A 20254-nucleotide genomic window follows, 5' to 3' on the forward strand; every position below is an offset into this window, starting at 1 on the left:
AAAGACACCAGGAAGTTGCAAAAACCCAGAAGCTTCTGGCTGTGAGGCGCTGACCACTGAACCACTGCGTCATCATTAAGCAAATGGAGATATTATTATTAAATGCCCCACTGAGCAGGGTAATTTATTTGCATTTTACTATGAAAACAGAGACAATGCCACACAAGATTAATTGAAGCATGGTAATTTGGGCATTTGCTGTATAATCACACAAACGCACTCTCATCATAATCATCATGTTGGTCTGATTTTGAGATGGCGCCGAGAAAAGAGCAACGAACAAGAGAATCTTCTGCTTTTGGAGTTTTCTTCCTGTGGAAGGATTAGATGCAGTACAGTAGAACCAGCTTTTACTAAATGCAATGCACAACAGTAAATCATCAGCAATTGCGTGAGCCAGCACCACTAACACGACCGCGTGTTTGACTGCACAGCCCTAAGAAAAATCACTGGGTGTTTTCCTTAGAGCCACGACAGACAAGCTGGACATTTCTATAAATAAAAGAGAACAAAAACACAAAGAGAAAAAATGATTTAAAAAAAAAAAAAATAAATAAAAAAAAAAATAAAAGGAATATACAGAAACAAAAAAAAAAAAGGTTCTCTGCATGGGTCTCCTCATTTAATCCTATGTAGATTGCTGCTATACTGATTGGCTAAGCCAAATTAAAAGGTCCTTGTCTCCGTTTATTTTTGTGCAGACAATGCTTGGCTCATGGGTTGACTGGAGAGACCATCTGCACTAACATCTAACTCTGACCGTGTAGCTTTAGCTGCTTCACAGGATCAAAGGCCAACTTTTGTTTTCTTCATGCTCTCTGCCTTCATATATGAATAGAAATCAAGGCTGGAGTTTTGTCTAGTCTCTTAGTCAGTGACGCATCACCGGTGCTTAATCTCAGACAGTGAGATAAACTGACAAGTACTGACAAGCATGAGCTTTCTTTTATAACACCCATTTTCATATAAGTGCACGTATAGTTTTGCTGCTATACGCTTCTTTATCATATTGTGTCTGATTATTAAAAGTTACTGATCTTACACTATTCACAGAATCTGCCTTTTATACTTCCTTGGATGGGAATTAATGGATTCATCATTATTTTGGCCACAGACTCATCTTGCAAGTCCTTATTATCATGTCCAACCTTTACTAAATTACACTAATTACACTGTAGCCTGGCAGCCTTTGAATGGTATACCAGGAATGCATTCAAACCCATTCATAGGAAACAGAAAGTAGAAGACGTAACACCCCTGACACAGAAAGTGGAAACCATAACTACTACTTTGAGGTTTTTCCGAGGAAATTGATTACATGAAACTTGACCTGTATGTATTTGGTCTCTTCACGTCACTCTTAAAAAAAAAAAAAAAAAAAAAGTCTTGGAGCTGGATCAAATCATCTCTTCATCCCCTGAGGATTTTATTTCCTCTAATGAATTAGCAGGAAACAATGCAGATGGGAATGCTTTCTAAAGAAGTGATTGGCAGAGGCAAACAATTTAGAATCAACAAACAAGTTTTCCAGTTATGCAAAGTTCATTTTCACAAAGGAAATCAATATGTCTGCTGTGAAGTCTGCAACAAAGTGACCCACAGAGCTACACTCTCCCACAACCCATGAGCCAAGTTTGTTTCTAGAAGTGATATAAACCACAGAAGCACAGAGTAGATCACAACCGTTTTAATAAACCCCTCCAGTCTCCCCGGCCCCGGCTCTACAGCCACTCCCGTCCATCCCCCACCTCCTCCTCCTCCCCTCAGTCCTTCCTGGCTAGGTGGGCTTTGAGTTTTTTTCTTCCAAAGTCCATGTTGGTAGTGGTAGTAGTGGTGGTGGTGGAGGTTGTGGTTGTGGAGGGGTTTGATCGGGAATGAACATCCCTCCCCACCCCACGTAGTGTGTTTGTAGAATATCGAGTCCACTAGTTGGCTCACCTGCAGGGGGAGGGGAGCGCTGCCCTAAAACACCGGCTCCTCTCACTCCTGCGCTATGCTCCTCAGCACGTACTTCACTGTGTAGGCAAACGCTGCAAAGCCTACAATCACAAAGAGGTTGGCTAGAGCCCCACCTAGTAGTCCATGGTTACGATTGGCCTGCTGCTGGCCAGGGGCGGGGTTGGCACCCCCTAGTGGGGCAGGACCACCGTTGAGGGCTGGGAGGCCATAGTGGGCTTGCTGGGGGTCTCCATCAGGCACCACATCAGGTAAGGGGAGAGGCTGTGTACGGGCGTTAAGCTCCTCCTGGGCCTTCTGCTTCTGCTTCATCTCCTGGCAGAAAGGAGGAGGAGAAGGTTAGGATGGAATCAGTCCCTGATGAACGTCCCCCCTCCCCCAAAAAAGGCCCTCATACTTACGTCAACTACATCAGGAAACAGCTCACAGAATACTTTGTCTTTGAGGTTGAAAGCCAGGCTTTGGGCTGATAGCTGTCTTTTCTAGAAAAAAAAAGAAAAGAAAGAAGACATGAAATACCTGAGACATAACAGGTCATTTATGTCATTATGTTGCAAATAGGATAGTCTGTTTTAATTACTGTGTAATCAGAGGTCTCAATGCTGCCAAGAGTGGGTCCTTTTTCCACCATGAAGCTGAGCAAACCCGTGAGGATTGTCGAGACGGACCAGGCTGGGTTCCACGTATCCGGGTGGAAGTCTGTGATGGACAAACATAACCTGTGGAGAAACGGGAACATTTATGACCAAGTTCTAAAAACGCAGCCTAAATCATTTTCAAAGCTTTAACGCTTAAATTAACTGCGCAATAAGAAGCTACAGTCCTACCTTGTGTTGCACTTAAATCTCCCGTTTGGCGTTATCATGTAGATACTTGGTGGTTTAAAGGGGAATTCTCTGGGAAATATAAGTTTTCCATGGTAATATCCACCTATAAATTAGACATGACATATATAAATATATGTTATACAACACTGTGATATATCAAAAGCAAAAGACCCCCAAAGGATTAGTCATACCTGTATGAAGCTAACCTGAGAAAGACTCACCTGATCATTCCGGTGATGTTATCAGTTATTAACTCATCTAAACTCACACATTACACAAGTTTTTTTCTAGTGTTTAGCATTTCTTACCTTCATACGGGGTTTTCTCAGGACCTCTGACTACATAGTGCCTGAAAAAGAGGAACAAAAAAAGTTAATCACTTATTTCAGATTTGACTAAACAAGTCATCTCTAGACTTGCTGGCATGGCCCAGAATCAAACTCTGTTTCTCCTCCAATTTTTTTTTAAAAATTTAGATCTTTCACATCCTGTGATCTAAGATCTAAATTTATAGATAGACAGATAGACAGACAGATAGATATATGAATGAATGACAGGCTGCTAGTCACAAAGCACCTAAGATATGATTTAAATATGATTTAGATATGATTTGCCAAGTTGTCTATTCTGCAATGAATCTTTGTAGACCTTTCAACATAACCGACACTAGTAACCAATACCGCCGCCAGCATTCATGCTCGAATGCACACAGTGGCAGCTGCTGGCAATGGCAGCCACAAGGTAATTACGTGTTAATTAGTGTGCCTGTGTTTCATACATGATGCAAGATACAAAAGAAACAAACTGCTGGGACTTTTGCCCCCTCCTAGCTCCCTTACTTGTTGTCGTCTTGTTTGTTTTTATTTTTTGAGCCAAATTAATTTTTTCCTCACGTTTCTACCTCTCCGCACCTTCCCTCACATCAATTCCAACAGTTTTGTCTCCCACCTGGAATTTGCTGACCTTTGTGAATCCTTGTATTGAGGCTACTCTTATTACTCTTTATATCAGGTGGTGATTTTTATTCTCTCACTGTTCCATTCAAAAACTACAGTGAAGAAATGCACAGGAGGGCTCAACAATACACATTAACTGCAAGCTGCATTAACTCAGTGGTCTAACACAGAGGTCCCCAACCTTTTTTGCGCCACGGACCTGTTTATGCCCGACAATATTTTCACGGACCGGCCTTTAAGGTGTCGCGTATAAATACAACAAAATAAAACTAGTACCGGTACCAAAAAAAAGAAGATTTATTCATAACACACGTGAAAAGACCCAGGAAAACAGAGTTAACGATAAAAACGATAACAAAATAACGCTGAAAACCGATAAAAACCCTGAAAACCATACATTTCACACCTGAGCCTCAACTCTCACTGCCCAGTACCAAACGACTCACGGTCCGAGGCCCGGGGGTTGGGGACTGCTGGTCTAACACAAAGGCAAACAAGAAAACAAACAAAACAAAGAACAAGAACTGGACTGAAAATAAGTGAAAAAGCAACGAGTGTCTAAAGATTTTAAAATGTTCAGAAAGTCTTGAGAACTACTGCTCTAGACCACTTTGAAAATGTTAAGAAAGTCTGGCTCCTTGGAAGCAAAATATAAAAACCAAGAGGTGAATTTAGAGTTTTGCACAGTACTGCACTGATCATGTTAAACTCACGCTCAAATGTCTAAATAATTACAATAAAAATATCATATTTTTTTAATATCATATATATATATTTTTTCTTTTAAGAGTTAAACACACTACTGAGGGCCATGTCACATTCCAGCGCTCATTATGACTTTATTTAAAACCATTAATTTCTTTAATAAACATCCATTCAAGAAATGCTAATCAAATTATATGGCTAATATTTAGCTAAGTGCTAAAAGTGCTCAATTACATATTTCTTTCATTATTTAAATGTCACGTATTCAGAACATTTTTGGTCAATTGCACTTTTTCTCCAATATCTATACGTCTTTTTTGTACTGGTTTAGATTTTTAAGACATCTCCCAATAGAAAGAAAATGAGTATAAACAAAATTAACAAAAACAAAAACCTGTTCATAGCTTTACAGGAAACGATACCTGATCATCATTAGGATAGTCTGTGGGATATATACAATTTGTACAGTGTCACTCTTCATATGGGTTTCCTTCTACCGCAGAAATAGAGCTAACAGTATTATCATTCAAATCTAAGCCTGTATTTGCCACTATTGAGGTGCAGTAGTGTGCAGTCTTTACTCATCACTCATTTCTATACATTTTCCTTCTAAAAAATATAAATCTTTCCAAGGAACCAGTCTTTCTGACGTGACCAAAGTGGTCTTGACGCAATAGTTCTACAGACGTGTTTTTAAATGTTTGAACATTGGTTGCTTTTTCCACTCACTTTAACTTTTGCTTTCTTGTTTGTCAAGTTACTTAACACTGTCCTAGGATTCATTCCAGTATAAAAAGGGATGACTCAGTATTGTGTACACACATGGTTTCAAAGAAATGACTTTCTAATTAGCAGCCTGTTGGAAAAACATATTTTGTTCCCCCTTCTTTAGTTGACTCACTACTTTCTGTAGAAGCCTGTTGCAACAATGAACAATTTCTTCCAATTTCTTAAGTCAAATACACAAAAAACAACAATAACATAATTTAAAAGTCATAAAAATAGTAGTTTTGCACCATGTCCTTCAAGAAGCACTGAGAACTATTCCTAAAGAAAAAGAAAGCACACAAAAGCTTGCCTAAGAATTCAAGACATAGTGAAGGATAATGACTTTCAGCCTTTCAACTCAGAACTGTGCAAACTTTTGCCTTGTACACTGTATTTCCATTTAAGTTTGCACATGTTTCAGAAATTGCTGCACCAATGTCACTTTTTTTTTAGCAAAATATAAAGAAATGAGGACTGCCTCCAGACTTTTACACAGCACTGTAAATTTTTTAAAGCTCTGAAAACAGAATTAAAACTGCATCCACTGCTAAATACTCACTTGTATATAGCAGTGGATGCAGTTTTAATTCTCTTCATCTGTTCATCTTGGAAACCACGATTCAATTTTGTTGGTGTAAAACACTAGCCTGATTTTACACATGAAATGTTTAGTTTATTATTTTTCTACAGAATATTCACAGGTTTTAAACTTTGTCGATGGCCCTAAACACCCTTCCCTGGCTGGACCTCAAGAGTCAAAAAGTCCCAATATTTCCTGACTAATGAGGAACTTACCATTCTAGGATGTTGGAGGGAAGGGGCTCTGCACAAATGTAAGGCACGGGGTCTTTCTTTATCCTGAGGTAATCCTGCTTAAGTCTCTGAGTGGCTGTAGTTGGAGCTCTTTTGTTCCCGTTGTTGTTCATCTGATGATTGAGAGAACATAAACAGTGAGAAAACAAAAACAGTGAATTGCATAAATCTGGATTTACACTGACATCACTGTCCAGATGTATTCCTTTACATTAGGAAATCAAAGCATATCCTGTTTTACTATGGATCTGAACTCTGGACTGCATAGATTTGAATGATTGAATGAATGAAGAACTCTGAATGAATGAATCATTCTGGGTAGCGGAAGGCTTTAACCCTAATATGCCTGTGAAAGGTAACTGCAGCTTCAACTAGAGCAGATCAAAAAACATTGCATCCAGCACTGTCACCTGACCTATTAAATATCAATACTATTAAATATTTAATAAACTCTTAAACATATCACTGCAAATATTATTTATATAGTACATTTCATTACACGTAGGTTAAATGTGCTTGCCACAAAAGATAAAAATATTTTTAAAACTATGTAGCTCTACAATCTCTTAAGGCAATAAAAACAACATAAGAGAGATACGTTAACAGTCACACACAAACACAAAGTTATTAATCATATGCCTGCAAGAATAAAGAGGCTCCAAGTTTGTTTTTGAATGTAGACACAGTTGGAACTGACATCAGGTCAGTGGGAAGGTTGTTCCAAAGAAGAGAACCATTATAACAAAATGTACCCTCAGCAAACTTTCATCTCATTCTGGTAACAGTTTACAGACCTGCACTTGATGACCTGAGAGGTCTCAGAGTCCGAGATGTACTGGGGGTCAAACCACTGAGTGCTTTAGGAACAAATAGAAGCATTTTAAAGGCATTTCTGTATTGCAGTGGCAGCCAATTAATTTCAAACAAGCTGAAGTTATCTAGCTGATGATTTGGATAATCTTGCAAATACAGCAGTAACCTGGTTGATATGAATGGATGGACCATTTCCCAGTCAGTTTGAGATAAGAATTTTTTTTGACATATGGTTATACTGTTAGAAAGCTGCATATGCAGTTGTGTTGGCCTTATTAGTATGATTATGAATGCTAAGACCAAAATAAGGCCAAGGTTCCTAACATGTTCAATGTGTTTCAACTAGAGTGAAATCGGGTTGAAAAGACTAACAGTGTGTTAATTAACAACAACAACAAAAGCAGAGAAGGGCAGTAAAATCTCACACTGAACAACACGTAACCAGTACAGGCTTCTGTTTATTTATTAGCAAATGCTAACGCTAACTGGAGAAACAGGCAGAAATAGCTCAACTCTGGCTGCAGAGTGAAGTTTAAATATCAAGTGATTACTTCGCCTCTGTTTTCCTAAAAGATGAAGTTGTCCAATTAGTACATCTTACAAAAAGCACCGAATTTTAAAAACAATTTATCCAATCTCTCATTGTTCTCTAATGGCGCTGTGACTGTTTGTTTTGTAACTCATGCACAGCACTGCTGTGGTGCTTTAATGCTATATGCATACAACACTGCCTCGCCAAGTGAAAAAGTAAGCATTTAGCAGAGAGTGGAATATAGTATGTATTGCGTTCAAGTTAAAATACGCATCGTGTTCCAAATACTTACACAACGGATATAATTGTACTTTAAACTTTCTTCCCCTGTCAACCCATGTAATTGAAAATTACGACAATAACAAACACTGTCAACTGACCTGGTGTCACGGGGACAAACGCTGACATGTAATAAGCAGTACGTGGACCGCAACAGTGCTAGAATTATGTCATTATCACTTCCTAATAAAGAGGAAGGCTTCTTAACGCAACTTATGTGACTGAGGCTAATCCGCTACTTAGCGACTAACGTTACATTTCTGGCACATTCAGTGCCTGTCATAAAGCCTGATAATTAAATAATAAACAACTATTACGGACCAAGCTTCAGCTACAGAATGACTGCATGTGTCTGACCACTCTTTAATCACACCACACTTTAATCAGTAAAGCCAGTTCAGGAAAGCTAGCTTGGCACGGTGGCTTTGCTAATGCTAACCGGTGTCGGTTCCTGTTTGAGTGCATTTTAGAACAAGTGGCTAACGTTAGCCAACGTAGGCCACTGCTAACCGGCTAATGTTAGCAGCTACTAGCAGGAACAGTTGTATTGTATATTGTATAACGACAGCTGACCGCGACATCTCTCGCTTTTATTAGTAACTACGGGATGTGCAGTATACACATACCTCTCCAGAAACCCCAACGAAAATATGTATTCGTGGCTGGACACGAAATAAGGTTGTTATTTCTGTTGCCAACCCCAATCCGATAAGACGATGACACCAAAGTAGCTTACGCTATCGCCAGCAGGAGGAAAAATTACACTTCCGGTTTTCTTCTTCATCGCTGCTGTAGCAGTCGAAACGTTACTTAGCAAGTGCTTTACTGTCGCTAGCTGCCCAATCGCGATCCTCCTGGAAGTCCAGTACCGTCTAACAAACATGGTCACCCTTCAGTAACTGTCTTTTAATCATAACATCCGTACTTACATTTATAGTCAATCGCCAAGTAGCACTTGACACACTACACAGCGGTCTGTCTGATGCCAGGGGCTCAGAGGGCCTCCCGGTACTTTATGCTGGTGCTTAAATTTGGATTTGCAACAAAACACGGACTAAACAACAACCATTGTTTAGTCCGCTAAAACATTCCACAAGACCTTTAATAATTTCAGTAGATTTTTTTATTTGACTTCTGCCATCAGTTACAAAACACTTAAAATCATTTTATCAGAAATTTCATCACAAATGCTGAAGAAATGTTAAAGGATTACTTCACTTAATTTAAAGGTCAAGTTTCATTTACTCATCATAGAGAGCGTCATTAAGCCCGTGGAAATATTTGCATAAGCATTAGCAAACACAGTCAAACCCGGATTATTTTATCTGTGTTTTGTTTTTGTTTTTTTTAATTTTGTTGGTGTGGGTGTGAGACCCACAGTTTGGGAAGCTCAACTGCTTCCTGAGATTTTTTTTTTTTTTTTTTCAAAATTACAGTAAATAACAATCATCACCTCTTACATTGCACTGTTCTCCGGGGAGAACTCGGGTCCTGAGAGTCATGAGGACATTCCTTGCACATATGACCATCTGTCCAAAAACTGTTGCACATAAAGAAATTGTACTTCCCGTTAACCGAAATAGGAACAGTGATCGAACCTCCAGGCTCCCCAGATTCCAATCTGATGATGCATCTACATGATGTCCTATCCAACTCAAGCTCCAGGTCCCATTGTTCATGCTCAGACAGGTCCAAGGTTGAGTTTACTTTGTAATGGGGCCCTATGCAATATTAGTTGGACAGGTTGAGAATTGTTTTGTTGTTATATGTCTAAAGGTCATCAAATGTTAATGTCAGCTCTGCTGGATGACTAACATTATCAAAACTGGAGTAAGTCAGCTAAAACATCAGTGCAATAGAACTGTTTGTCTTTGACCAAGTTTATTTACGAGAGAATATTACAACTATTACAAGTCTGCTGTAGTTTTAACTTGTGCCTACTGGAATTTGACTTTTCTTTTTTCATTCCCAGAGCATTCACTTCGGCGGACCAACGTGTCTTCTAATCGAACGCAGCAGTCTCCTGCCTGATTCCAAAGTGACTGAAGAGAGGTCGGATGAAGTGAGGGGTCAGCAGTGATCACTTTGGCTTCTTACAGCTGCTGAACTGTAAGCTCCTTCTTCTCAACTTTTCAGGCTGGAGAGACGCGAGGAGAGAAAACTCGCGAAAGACATCAGTGCAGGAGATGTCACCTGAAACAGTGGACACTGAAGTCAAGGATTTGTCCCACTGCAGGGCACCATGGAGAATTACCAACCTTCTTTTAGAATATGCGATACACTACTGTGAAAAAACTCTTGAGACACCACTCATTTCTTTTTCTTTTGGTAACACGAATCTATGCCTGATACTGTTTCATTGTGAGTTTTTCTATCTAACAATGCTTTGGAAGTGTGGTCGGGATCATTGTAATCATTAAAAATGAAGCTGTCATCATTATATGGTGGGTCAAAATCCAACCATGACAATGCTGTAGACACTCACTGACACCAACTAAAAATATAAAATTTGAATTCATTACTCCTTCAAAAATGTCGCCACTGATTTTTAGTCCAATTCTTGTATATTTGGCGTATGTCATTCTTCTTTAGCCGTTTCCCTTTCCTAAGAATCTAGCTACCCTTGCACTGAGACAATTTCTGTGAGGCTTCAGTCAACAGTAGAGGGATCAAATGAAGGGTCAGGTGCATATCTCAGAGCCTGTGCCAGGTCTATGCTGTATTTCTAACCTGTTTCTTAAGCACATGACTTTCAGATCCTGTTCATCTGTTTTTTTCAAATCCTTTCTTGTCCCCTTTCCTCAACATTTTAAGCGCATGCTGAAAGCCACGTGGACATATGTTAAGTTTTCAGCTAATATTTAGGAATCAACTCATTGGTACAAAAATAATGTTTTATCTACAACAAATGCTGTTGACCATTTATCAGAAACACGGTGACTAAAAATAACATTTAAAACCAGTTGTTTGGCAAGTTGTTTGTTAAGACGAGCCTGGCACATCCCTGAAGTCAGAAGCATTTTTATACTTGAATGAATGGAAATTGTGAGGCACAAAGACTGGAGTAAAGTTCAGTGAAAAAGCAGCTGATAAACTTTGAACTATTGACCACATTTTTTAAAATAACAAAAGTCTGGCTTATTAGAAGCAAATTAAGAAACAATTGGTGACTCAAGCCTTTTGTACAGTACTGTATATAAGCAAGATTATAAGGAAGAAAGATCAGATCAATGTTTGCTTTGCATACCCACGAAAGAGAAAAGTGCCCGCAGCCTCATATTTTTGCGTTGCTCCTAAGCCTCATGGGGCGTACAAGTAAAAAACCTTATTTCCTCTTAAATGGGATTCCTGGATACTTAATAGCAAGTGTGGAATTTAAAGGGAAGTAGTGGTGAGCATCCTGTTCATTCATTTTTTTTTAACTTACCAACTCTCATTGAATTCAGTCAAAATTACAGTTTAACTGTATAAATACTGTATTGTAGCCATCTTGGCACATCCTCCTTAAGGCAATGTTCCTGTGCCTCATTTATAAGAAAGGGAAAAGACTGGCAGCATTATCACAGCAAATGTTTTCCAAGCTTATCCATAAAAATAGGAGGGGGGAGGGCCACAGAGCAAGAACCTCAAGTTAAAGCGCAACCACCAGAGCAGGAAAAATCATAGTATCACGCTAGTGTGCCACAGCAAGACAGCCCAGGATGCTTCACTCACTCTATCCCGAACATCCTTAGGTTTTACTCTCCTGCTGCTCGGGGTACGTCCTGTGGTAACAGAAGCAATGATATGTCAGTCAGTGGTTATTTCCTCAAGTGGACATGTGTCATTTGTCTTTAGTGTTAAATTAAAGGAATTAGAGAGGACATTTTATTCAGGGATGGTGTGACATATGCTTGTGAGAGCACATACATGTTTTACACACTGGAGACACTGAATTATTCAAGGCACGGTGTTGCTGCTGCGGGCAAGCAGATGAAGCACTGTTTTAATACCCATAAGACTCTGAATGCTTAAGTTATTCTTAAATAGTAGAGTCTGTGTACACCTCAGTGATATTTCACAACATGAGACTAATTGGTTTATTGCTTTGAATAAGCCAAGTGCTACCAAAAGTTTGTGAATCACCAAAGACACACCAGAGTATTCTGTAAAATAGCACTCTCCCAGCATCTGGCTATATCTATGGATTACAACCACTGCCGTATTTATTATTATTCAATAATTAGAGCAGCTATCATCTGGAAAAAGAATGCTGGGAGAATGTTAGACAGAAAAGATGAGAGAGGGAACAGCAATGAGAATAAGAAGCAGGCAGCTGGGTTAACAGATCCATTTCAGTTTCTCAGTTTTATTGTATGTATTTTGTTTTTCCCCTTAGTGCTTCTAAAGACATGGAAGGGAGTATTCCAAAGATATCCAAATGCCAGTAAACAGAAGAACCCCCGCAAGTAATTCAGAACCGTGTCACAGTTCTACCCGACCGGCTGTTTTTCAAAGACAATGAAAAAACAAACATTAAACAGAATCTGTGACCGAATGCCGAGAGGCAGGAAGTTAGCATTAAGTTAAAATATGCAAGTGTACTATATACAGCATGTTTGCGCCTTTAACCACTCTTAAGCCAATACTACACACAAATGGACACAACATTTAATACTTCCGCGAGGGCGACAGCTCTTAACAGTTTGGTCACAGTAGCTTCACATCACCCCCCGAGACTGGTTCTACTTGCAGTACATTGAACTATTGTATCTATCAGGTAAGTCACATCTTCTGAACATGTGAGCACCAACAGTGTTTCTACCACTCTCACGACTCAGAAAGGATGGTAAGAGTATCCTGTATATACCCAAAACAATTCTTCTTTTTTTCCTTTTTTTAACATGATGTTATACAACAGTGTCAGACACTTTCCCTTAAAAAAAAAAAAGTCTTTGGCAGAGGAAAATAAAAGCACAGTATAAAAAAATGAAAGAAATGAAAAGAAGAAAAGTCACCACAGATTCGTGTGTGGATGAAACAATGGCACAGAGGTGGAAAAAGGAAGAAACTTCTGACACCAGAGAGGTCATATCGGTACATGCTTTTTTTGACAGGACTGCACTGCACAAAGTGATCAAATTATAGAAAAAATATTCATCATGCTCAAGATGCAAAGGTCAAACTTCCCAAAAATCTAGCAAAGCATACAGAGGATATTCTTAGCATTGACGTAGATATGCTAGTCCTGTCACGACACGAGTTTTTAAAAGATTAAATATACTCCATAATTTCAACATAACACGAATACTTTCCTGTAATATTACCATTGCCAGGAAGCTGAAGAGCTTTTTAGTTTTATGTTCTATAAATGGAAGTGAATAACATGATGCAATTTTACATTTCTGCATGTTCTCACTGCTCTGAACTATTGGCAGTTATTGCTCAAATAATGAGTCACTGTCAATTCAGAATTTCCTCAGAGAAATCAGAAGTTCCATTGATGTGTTTGCATAACCTAATGAGAAGTGGCACGTTTTACTGCCAAGACAAAAGTACTCTGTAATCTAAGGCCATTTGAAAGTTTTCTGACTGCTGTTAATGTAAAATATATCTAAAGACCTCCATCATAAATTCTGAATAAGGATTTTAGATTGAAATGACAATCATTAACAGAAATGCTGATATAAAACTGCATTCAATAATGCATTGCACTGGTCCTCTGGAAAGATAAATAAAAAAGACATCATTAAAATAGACAATAAATCGACAACAACTTGACTAGACAAGAACAATGTAAAAGCTAAATGATAATTCTGTATATGGGAAAAGTGCAGAGTCTTTTTTTTCCCTTACATATTATTTAACTGTCTCTCAGTATTCTTTAACACATGCACTCTCCTGTTCACTCACTCACTCATGACGACACAAAGTATCTTACAAAGCAGGCGAGGGTCTCTTCCCCACAAGCCCTTCAACATTTTTGTCACAGTTTCACTTCTTCCTTCCCGACCCCCCTTTTTATACACAGTAAAACTATCCTGCCCACCTCTACTGCAGCTTGTCAGTTACTCTTTTTCTTTTAAGTTACTGGAACAAATACCATATTGTTTTACCTCATGCCACAGTACACAGTTTCTAAACTTCTAAATATGCATATTTACATCTCTGATGAAGGAGAGATGGGTACATTGGATGTCACACAGATGGTCTGGATAGATATAAAGTGTACAGGATTAATGCAGCGAGATTCTTCTGAGGTAAGAGCTGTTAGGCAACAAAAATAAAAACACCCACACCCTCATACAGGAGGTCACACCATGTAATGAAGTTAGAGCATAACCCTGTTAGCGAAACACCAAGAAAGCTGATGTCATTTTACTGGCTGTGTTGTGTAGCTAGGATTGGTAGTGCCAAGTAATGGTAAGCAGAAACATAGTGGCGAAGCAGGAAGATGGTGAAGGTGACTGGATAGTCAGTAGAGTTAGAAAGGTCCATCACGGGGATGCTCCCTATGACTCGAAGCATCCAATAGTCACTCTGTATTCAGACACCCAGCTTATCAGAAGTTGCCTGCAGGCTTAGATCTAGGGGAAGTAACAGACTTGTGATCAGGGTGTAGGGGCAGCTTTTACATGAATATGTTATTTTCTCAGTCAGGAGGAAGATTTATAAATAGAGCACAGGCTTTGCTCCACGGTACAGAAGTGACCACTAGCATTCGTCTATGTTGAGACAGATGAATTCCTGGATGCACTTCCTATACTGCTGCTCAGTGGGACTGCTTGTGGGGTATTGACCTGGTTGACCCAGCGGAGCCGCCTCTGCCTCTCGCATCTCTTCATTCATCCGAGCTAGACGCAACCTGGAGGACAGGAGTGGGAAGGAGCGAGGCAGGACAAAGGGAGATGATAGAAGGTGAGAAAATAAGGTAAGGGTGAGAGGAGGGAGGAAGGTAAGAAAAGAACTGTTATGACTTTGCCACCAATGATGGATACACAAGCTTTCATAATAACATTATAAAGATTTAAACTATTTTTTAACTGTTTATCCGCAGTGCTTACAGGTGGAATAACAATCTGGTGCAAGTAATTCTTTTAGTCACATGGATTAAAGCATGGATCAATACCACAAAAGACAAACATATGGTCCACAGAGAGAAAAAATTCAGCTGACTGCATTTAAATTGTTAAAGTTTTGCCAGGTTAGTTGCTTGTTCAGCAAAACCATGAAGTAATACATGTTCTTCCAGATCAGCTACTATTACACAGAGTGTCTTACAGGGTGACGATGTCTGCATTGGCAGCCTGGACAGCGATGCTTAAAGGATCATGGCCCTGTTCATCCACCTCTGTTTGTGATGCTCCTCTTTTCAGGAACAGACACACCTGGCTGTACAAACAAAGATGGGAAGACAAAAAAAATTTCTTTACCCTACAGGGTCCCAGTTTTGCTCACTGGTTGACCACATGCTATAAGGCTAAAGTGTAGCAGCCTGGGTCCCAGTCTCACTTGTGGGCATTTGCTGCGCCCCATTCCCTCGTTTCCTGTCTGATTCTTATATAAGACATCACCAAAGGCTCTGAATGGTATCATAAAGTGGATATCCCCATTATGATCATGTCAAGCACATCATGTTAGGAATATCTCCACCTATTTGCTGTTCAAAACATCTGTTTATTAAGGGTAACCAATGACAAGAAGCTTGGCTTAAAAGAAGAGAAGCTATAACAGCTTGTTTCAGGCAGTACAATAAAGAAGGATTGTTTTTAATGCCACCCTAGCAGAGTCAAAAAATAAAATATGGTCCACAATAGCAATAGTGACATGGCAGATTTTGTGGAATGCACACATGATGACTTACTGATGTGGTATTCACTGATGCCTTTTAGTTTATCTCTGTGCTCCATACTTTAGTCTGAACGTATAGCTCCAGTTTAAGCAGTTTCAAATGTGAATACTTCAAATACTTTAAAGCAATGAGTTACTCGTGATGGCAAGTATCACGTGGGATTATACTGCATACCAGAGGAAGACTTTTGTGTGCGTTTTTTTTTTTTTTAACAGTGACACTTCCTGTAGTTTTTCCTGGTTAAAACAACAGAGTGTCAAAGAATAATATGATTATCAAAACTGGTTAGGCAGTTTTGTTATAGGGAAAGATTACTTCATGCATTCCTTAACATTCAAAACAAAAGGTATTCACTGCTGTTGGTACATTAATATTAGGTGTACCAACAATGGTTTACACATTCGCCTGGCAAGAGAAAAGGTGGTTCAATTCTAGCTGGAGACATAAATCCCCTTTGGGACTACGTCTGGCGCAAAACTCAAACACAGGGAGCCACCTGCTGTGGTAACCACTTTGTGGGAAGGGAGCAGCTGAAAGTAGCTTTTACCTAATAATTTCCACATTTCATGACATTATACACAGGCTAGAACACAATGATTATCAGACACAGCTTATTACTTCCATGTCTCTCTTACCCAGTGTGCCCCAGGTCGGTTGCATGGTGCAGTGGGCCTCTGCCTCTCATGTCCCTCTGGTTCACATCGGCCCCATTCTGTAGCAAGAACTCACAAGCTATCAAGGAGCCCTAACAAAGAGACAGATGGAGAATTTCAAGTCTACAGTGTTCATAATGGCAGACGATGCATTTACGTGGAGAGTCTTTCTTGTTTTTAATCGTTTATGACTGCAGATGTTTTTTTAATGTAGACAGTCCAGATAAAAAAGATTTTCTTTATCCCAACAGAGAAATTATTGTGTTACAGCAGCAGGATAAAAAATTACAATAAAAGCACAATCTATAATAAATACACAACATAGTAAAAGTGCCACTGCCGCATAGTGAGGGTCTTATATTGTGAGATAGAAAGTTTGCACTATATACACACCCAACAGTGATAAAAACAAAACAAAAAAACAACACAAATAAAAAAGTGAAATAAAAATGAGGTTAATTTAAAGAAGTTTTTTTTTTTTTTTTTAAAGAGTGTAATGGAGCAGTATAAATTGCATTAATAAATAATATGGATATTTTAAACTCAAGAAACACCTTCAAGAAGGTATAATGCAGAAATATGTGTGCAGTATCTTGTGCCTGACAAACATGTTCACCTGTCAAGAAGAGTTATTGTACAGTTTCACTGAGAACGGTAGGAATGATTGCCTGAAAAGGCGCATATGAAGGGGTTGAATAAGTCTGAGGGAGAAGGAGCTGTGCTGCCTCTGTAGTGTGGAGGAGAGCTGATGACTCAAATGCCCTCCAGATTCTGGCCAATGATGTGAATTAACTCTCCACCCATGATGTTAATGGGCCTAATTACAATTTTTTTTCCCTCCGGAAGTCAAACACCATTTCTTTTGTCTTGCTAACATTGAGAAGGAGGAGGTGATTTCCAACTACTGCAGTGTCAGAAAGCTTCTGCATGTGGCATGTTTCACTGTTGTACTAGAAACCTGCGGTGAACAAAGTAAACAGGAATGGAGACAGGACTGTCCCCTGTGATGCCTGAGTATTACAAACCACCACACCAGCTGTGCAAACTGAAGCCACTCTGACAGAACAGTAGAAGTGGTGACACCCATTCTGAGCAGCTTCTCACTTAGAAGTGGTTGGATGGTATTAAAGATGTGGAGGGAAAAAAAACAAATCCCCCAAACCCCACAATTCTCTCATAATGCCAATAGTACCATCCATACTATCCAGGTGGGAGAGACATGCAGCAGCATGTAGATATCCACCCTCAACAGAAACTGGCTTAAAAGGGTGGAGAGCATGTGTCACCTGCAAGCAAAGTCGGCAAGAACCAGTTTCTCCAGCACCTTCATGACATTTGACATCAAGGGCACTGGTCTGAAGTCACTTAACAATTAAACAGATAAACTTAATTTAATAAATGAAATTATTCATTTACATCCACATCACTTTATCCAAACCAAAACACCCACACATGTTTATTACAGAGCGTCTCACCCCTATCACAGCCTGAATGAGTGGCGTTTTTCCCTCCTCTTCCTCGCAAGCGGCGTGTACGTCAGCACCGTGTGCCAAAGCCTCCGCCATGAGCGGCAAGTTGTGGAGTCGGGAGGATCGGTATAGGAGCGCGCCAGGGTGGAGTTCTCTTGGGTCTTCAGGGTCTGAGGATACTTCCTGTTCAATTTCCACCTCACCACTGGAGGACTCCTCTGACTCCTCTTCTGTGTGTGAATAATTTAACATGAGAATGAGCGACAATATAAGTACATGTAACACGATTTAATTTAAATTGTAGCTACTTACACTGGTGGCACAGAGCCCACAAGCACACGTACCTTCCTCTGTTACACTGTCCACCACTGAGCCAAAGGCCAGGACGTCTGTGCTCCCGTCAGTACTTCCTCCCAGGCCGCTGTCGCTACTGAGACCTGCAGGGCCAAGCATTGCCAAGCCACGGACACGTTAATCATTACTTGGCACAAACTGCATTACATAAAGACACGTTATCGGTTGGATTGCTCAGGAAATCACAAATATGTGGAAAACTGCTATAAGAACTTCAGTTTCTGAGTTATTTTGTTTCACTGTGGAGCCTTTACCTAAAATCTTCTCTAAAGTCTACAATAACAATGCACTGTATCAACACATTGTGTAGTGGACTTACTGCGAGGACCAGAGCCAGTGTCAAAGTAGGAAAATAATGAGTCCAACTCATCTGGACAGAACAGCGAGTCCCGGCGAAACTTTGCTGCAGCTGCTGCAGGAGAATAAAAGATCAGAACAAGAGCTCAGTCTGGGCTTCACAGTGTGTTTGGTTTTATCACCACATCACAAGTCCCCACACTGACCTGCTGAGAGGTTTGCCGGCGAGGCGCTGCCAGGTTCATATCGGTGATATTTCCTACGAGCCTTGTTGGGTGCCCGAACAGAGCTGTTGTGTCGCTGGCATTTCTTCACTGTCCAAGGGCGGGACTTCCTTTCACCTTGCACGAGGGCTTCGCTGCCACTCATCTTCTTCAGGAAGCGTTTCTCCACGTATTTAGATTTGATCCAGGCCTCTTTCTCCTGTCTGGAGGTAAATGATCATAAGAAAGAAGGTAAAAGGTATCTTTAGAGTCTTGGAAAAATTACTCTGCTGGATAGAAACTGACCTTGAACTGGAGGGGCCTGGTTTTTTTGCTCCGAGTTCTTCACAGGATCCCTCATAAATCTGGTTGATCACAGTATTCCCCAATTCACACATCAGCTAAATATAAGATGAGAGAACAAACATGAGAGAGACAACACGGAAAGTGAACATTTTTTTAAAAGGGCTAATTAAAATTGCATTAGCAATGAACTAAAGGAATAAGACGTGTAACTCTGCTGGGAGGAAAAAGCATGGCAGAGGGAAGATGAGCTGTAGGCAAAGCGTTAAGAAGGCGCACCTTAAGTAATTCTGGCTCCCACGAGTCTAACGTCAGTGAACGCACTTTAGAGAAATGGACCCCTAAACTCCTGAAAGAAACAAGAAAAAGAGACTTTAAAAAGAGTTTTTATCCAACTGGAAGAACTTAGCACAATCTTACTTTTGCTACTTTTATTTAAACTGCTTGGGGCGGCAGATGTCTGAAGCTATGCTCATAAGACCCTGGAGTAAAAACAGTATTGTCTTATTACTTAAAATATACACAAACGCGACAAATCCAGTATGAAAAACCATAGATTTGTGCTTTTTTTCTTATTAGTATTACATATACATTTATTTAATTTTAATTCTAGTGCAGCCAGCCTTTTTATGGATACAGTTTTGACTGATAAGGCTACAGTGGGGCAAAAAAGTATTTAGTCAGCCACCGATTGTGCAAGTTCCCCCACTTAAAATGATGACAGAGGTCAGTAATTTGCACCAGAGGTACACTTCAACTGTGAGAGACAGAATGTGAAAAAAAAATCCATGAATCCACATGGTAGGATTTGTAAAGAATTTATTCGTAAATTAGGGTGGAAAATAAGTATTTGGTCACCTCAAACAAGGAAAATCTCTGGCTCTCACAGACCTGTAACGTCTTCTGTAAGAAGCTTTTCTGTCCCCCACTCGTTACCTGTATGAATGGCACCTGTTTGAACTCATCATCTGTATAAAAGACACCTGTCCACAGCCTCAAACAGTCAGACTCCAAACGCCGCCATGGCCAAGACCAAAGAGCTTTCGAAGGACACCAGGAAAAGTATTGTAGACCTGCACCAGACTGGGAAGAGTGAATCTACAATAGGCAAGCAGCTTGGTGTGAAAAAATCAACTGTGGGAGCAATCATCAGAAAATGGAAGACATACAAGACCACTGATAATCTCCCTCGATCTGGGGCTCCACGCAAGATCTCATCCCGTGGGGTCAAAATGATCATGAGAACGGTGAGCAAAGATCCCAGAACCACACGGGGGGACCTGGTGAATGACCTGCAGAGAGCTGGGACCAAAGTAACAAAGGTCACCATCAGTAACACACTACAACGGCAGGGAATCAAATCCCGCAGTGCCAGACGTGTTCCGCTGCTGAAGCCAGTGCATGTCCAGGCCCGTCTGAAGTTTGCCAGAGAGCACATGGATGATACAGCAGAGGATTGGGAGAATGTCATGTGGTCAGATGAAACTAAATTAGA

The 20254-nt window shown here is 40.0% G+C and overlaps 2 protein-coding genes across 2 annotated transcripts in view; both read right to left on the reverse strand.

Moving 5' to 3' along the window:
- Positions 1-160: 160 nt before the first annotated feature.
- On the reverse strand, positions 161-8348 carry ube2j2 (ubiquitin-conjugating enzyme E2, J2 (UBC6 homolog, yeast)). The gene is made up of 7 exons (XM_085406177.1): positions 8276-8348; positions 6008-6138; positions 3092-3132; positions 2784-2886; positions 2537-2675; positions 2358-2438; positions 161-2271 (listed from the first exon to the last, which is right to left on the reverse strand). The coding sequence occupies exons 2-7, from the start codon at positions 6136-6138 to the stop codon at positions 1981-1983; spliced, it is 786 nt and encodes a 261-aa protein (XP_085262303.1). The 5' UTR covers positions 8276-8348; the 3' UTR covers positions 161-1980.
- Positions 8349-8979: 631 nt separating this feature from the next.
- LOC146669531 (arf-GAP with coiled-coil, ANK repeat and PH domain-containing protein 3-like) overlaps positions 8980-20254 on the reverse strand; it is a 58068-nt gene continuing 46793 nt past the window's right edge. Inside the window, exons 16-26 of the mRNA XM_085406178.1 lie at positions 19039-19108; positions 18763-18857; positions 18460-18680; positions 18275-18368; positions 17947-18047; positions 17609-17832; positions 16116-16225; positions 14910-15020; positions 14429-14493; positions 11364-11413; positions 8980-9842 (exon numbers count right to left, since the gene is read on the reverse strand). Coding sequence (XP_085262304.1) covers positions 9774-9842; positions 11364-11413; positions 14429-14493; positions 14910-15020; positions 16116-16225; positions 17609-17832; positions 17947-18047; positions 18275-18368; positions 18460-18680; positions 18763-18857; positions 19039-19108 — 1210 coding nt within the window. The 3' untranslated portion in view covers positions 8980-9773. The remainder of the gene's footprint in view (positions 9843-11363; positions 11414-14428; positions 14494-14909; positions 15021-16115; positions 16226-17608; positions 17833-17946; positions 18048-18274; positions 18369-18459; positions 18681-18762; positions 18858-19038; positions 19109-20254) is intronic.

Source organism: Rhamphochromis longiceps, linkage group LG5 (assembly GCF_057381845.1).
Source record: "Rhamphochromis longiceps isolate RC_006_pf linkage group LG5, R_longiceps_female_GT1.1, whole genome shotgun sequence".
NCBI lineage: Eukaryota > Metazoa > Chordata > Actinopteri > Cichliformes > Cichlidae > Rhamphochromis > Rhamphochromis longiceps.

Coding starts and splice junctions, on each gene's coding strand:
- ube2j2 (XM_085406177.1), bottom strand. CDS start 6,138: ATGAACAACAACGGGAACAAAAGAGCTCCAACTACAGCCACTCAGAGA. Junction 3,133..6,007: donor CCCTCCAACATCCTAGAATG/GTAAGTTCCTCA, acceptor CCTCTTTTTCAG/GCACTATGTAGTCAGAGGTC. Junction 2,272..2,357: donor TGTTTCCTGATGTAGTTGAC/GTAAGTATGAGG, acceptor CCTTTCTGCCAG/GAGATGAAGCAGAAGCAGAA.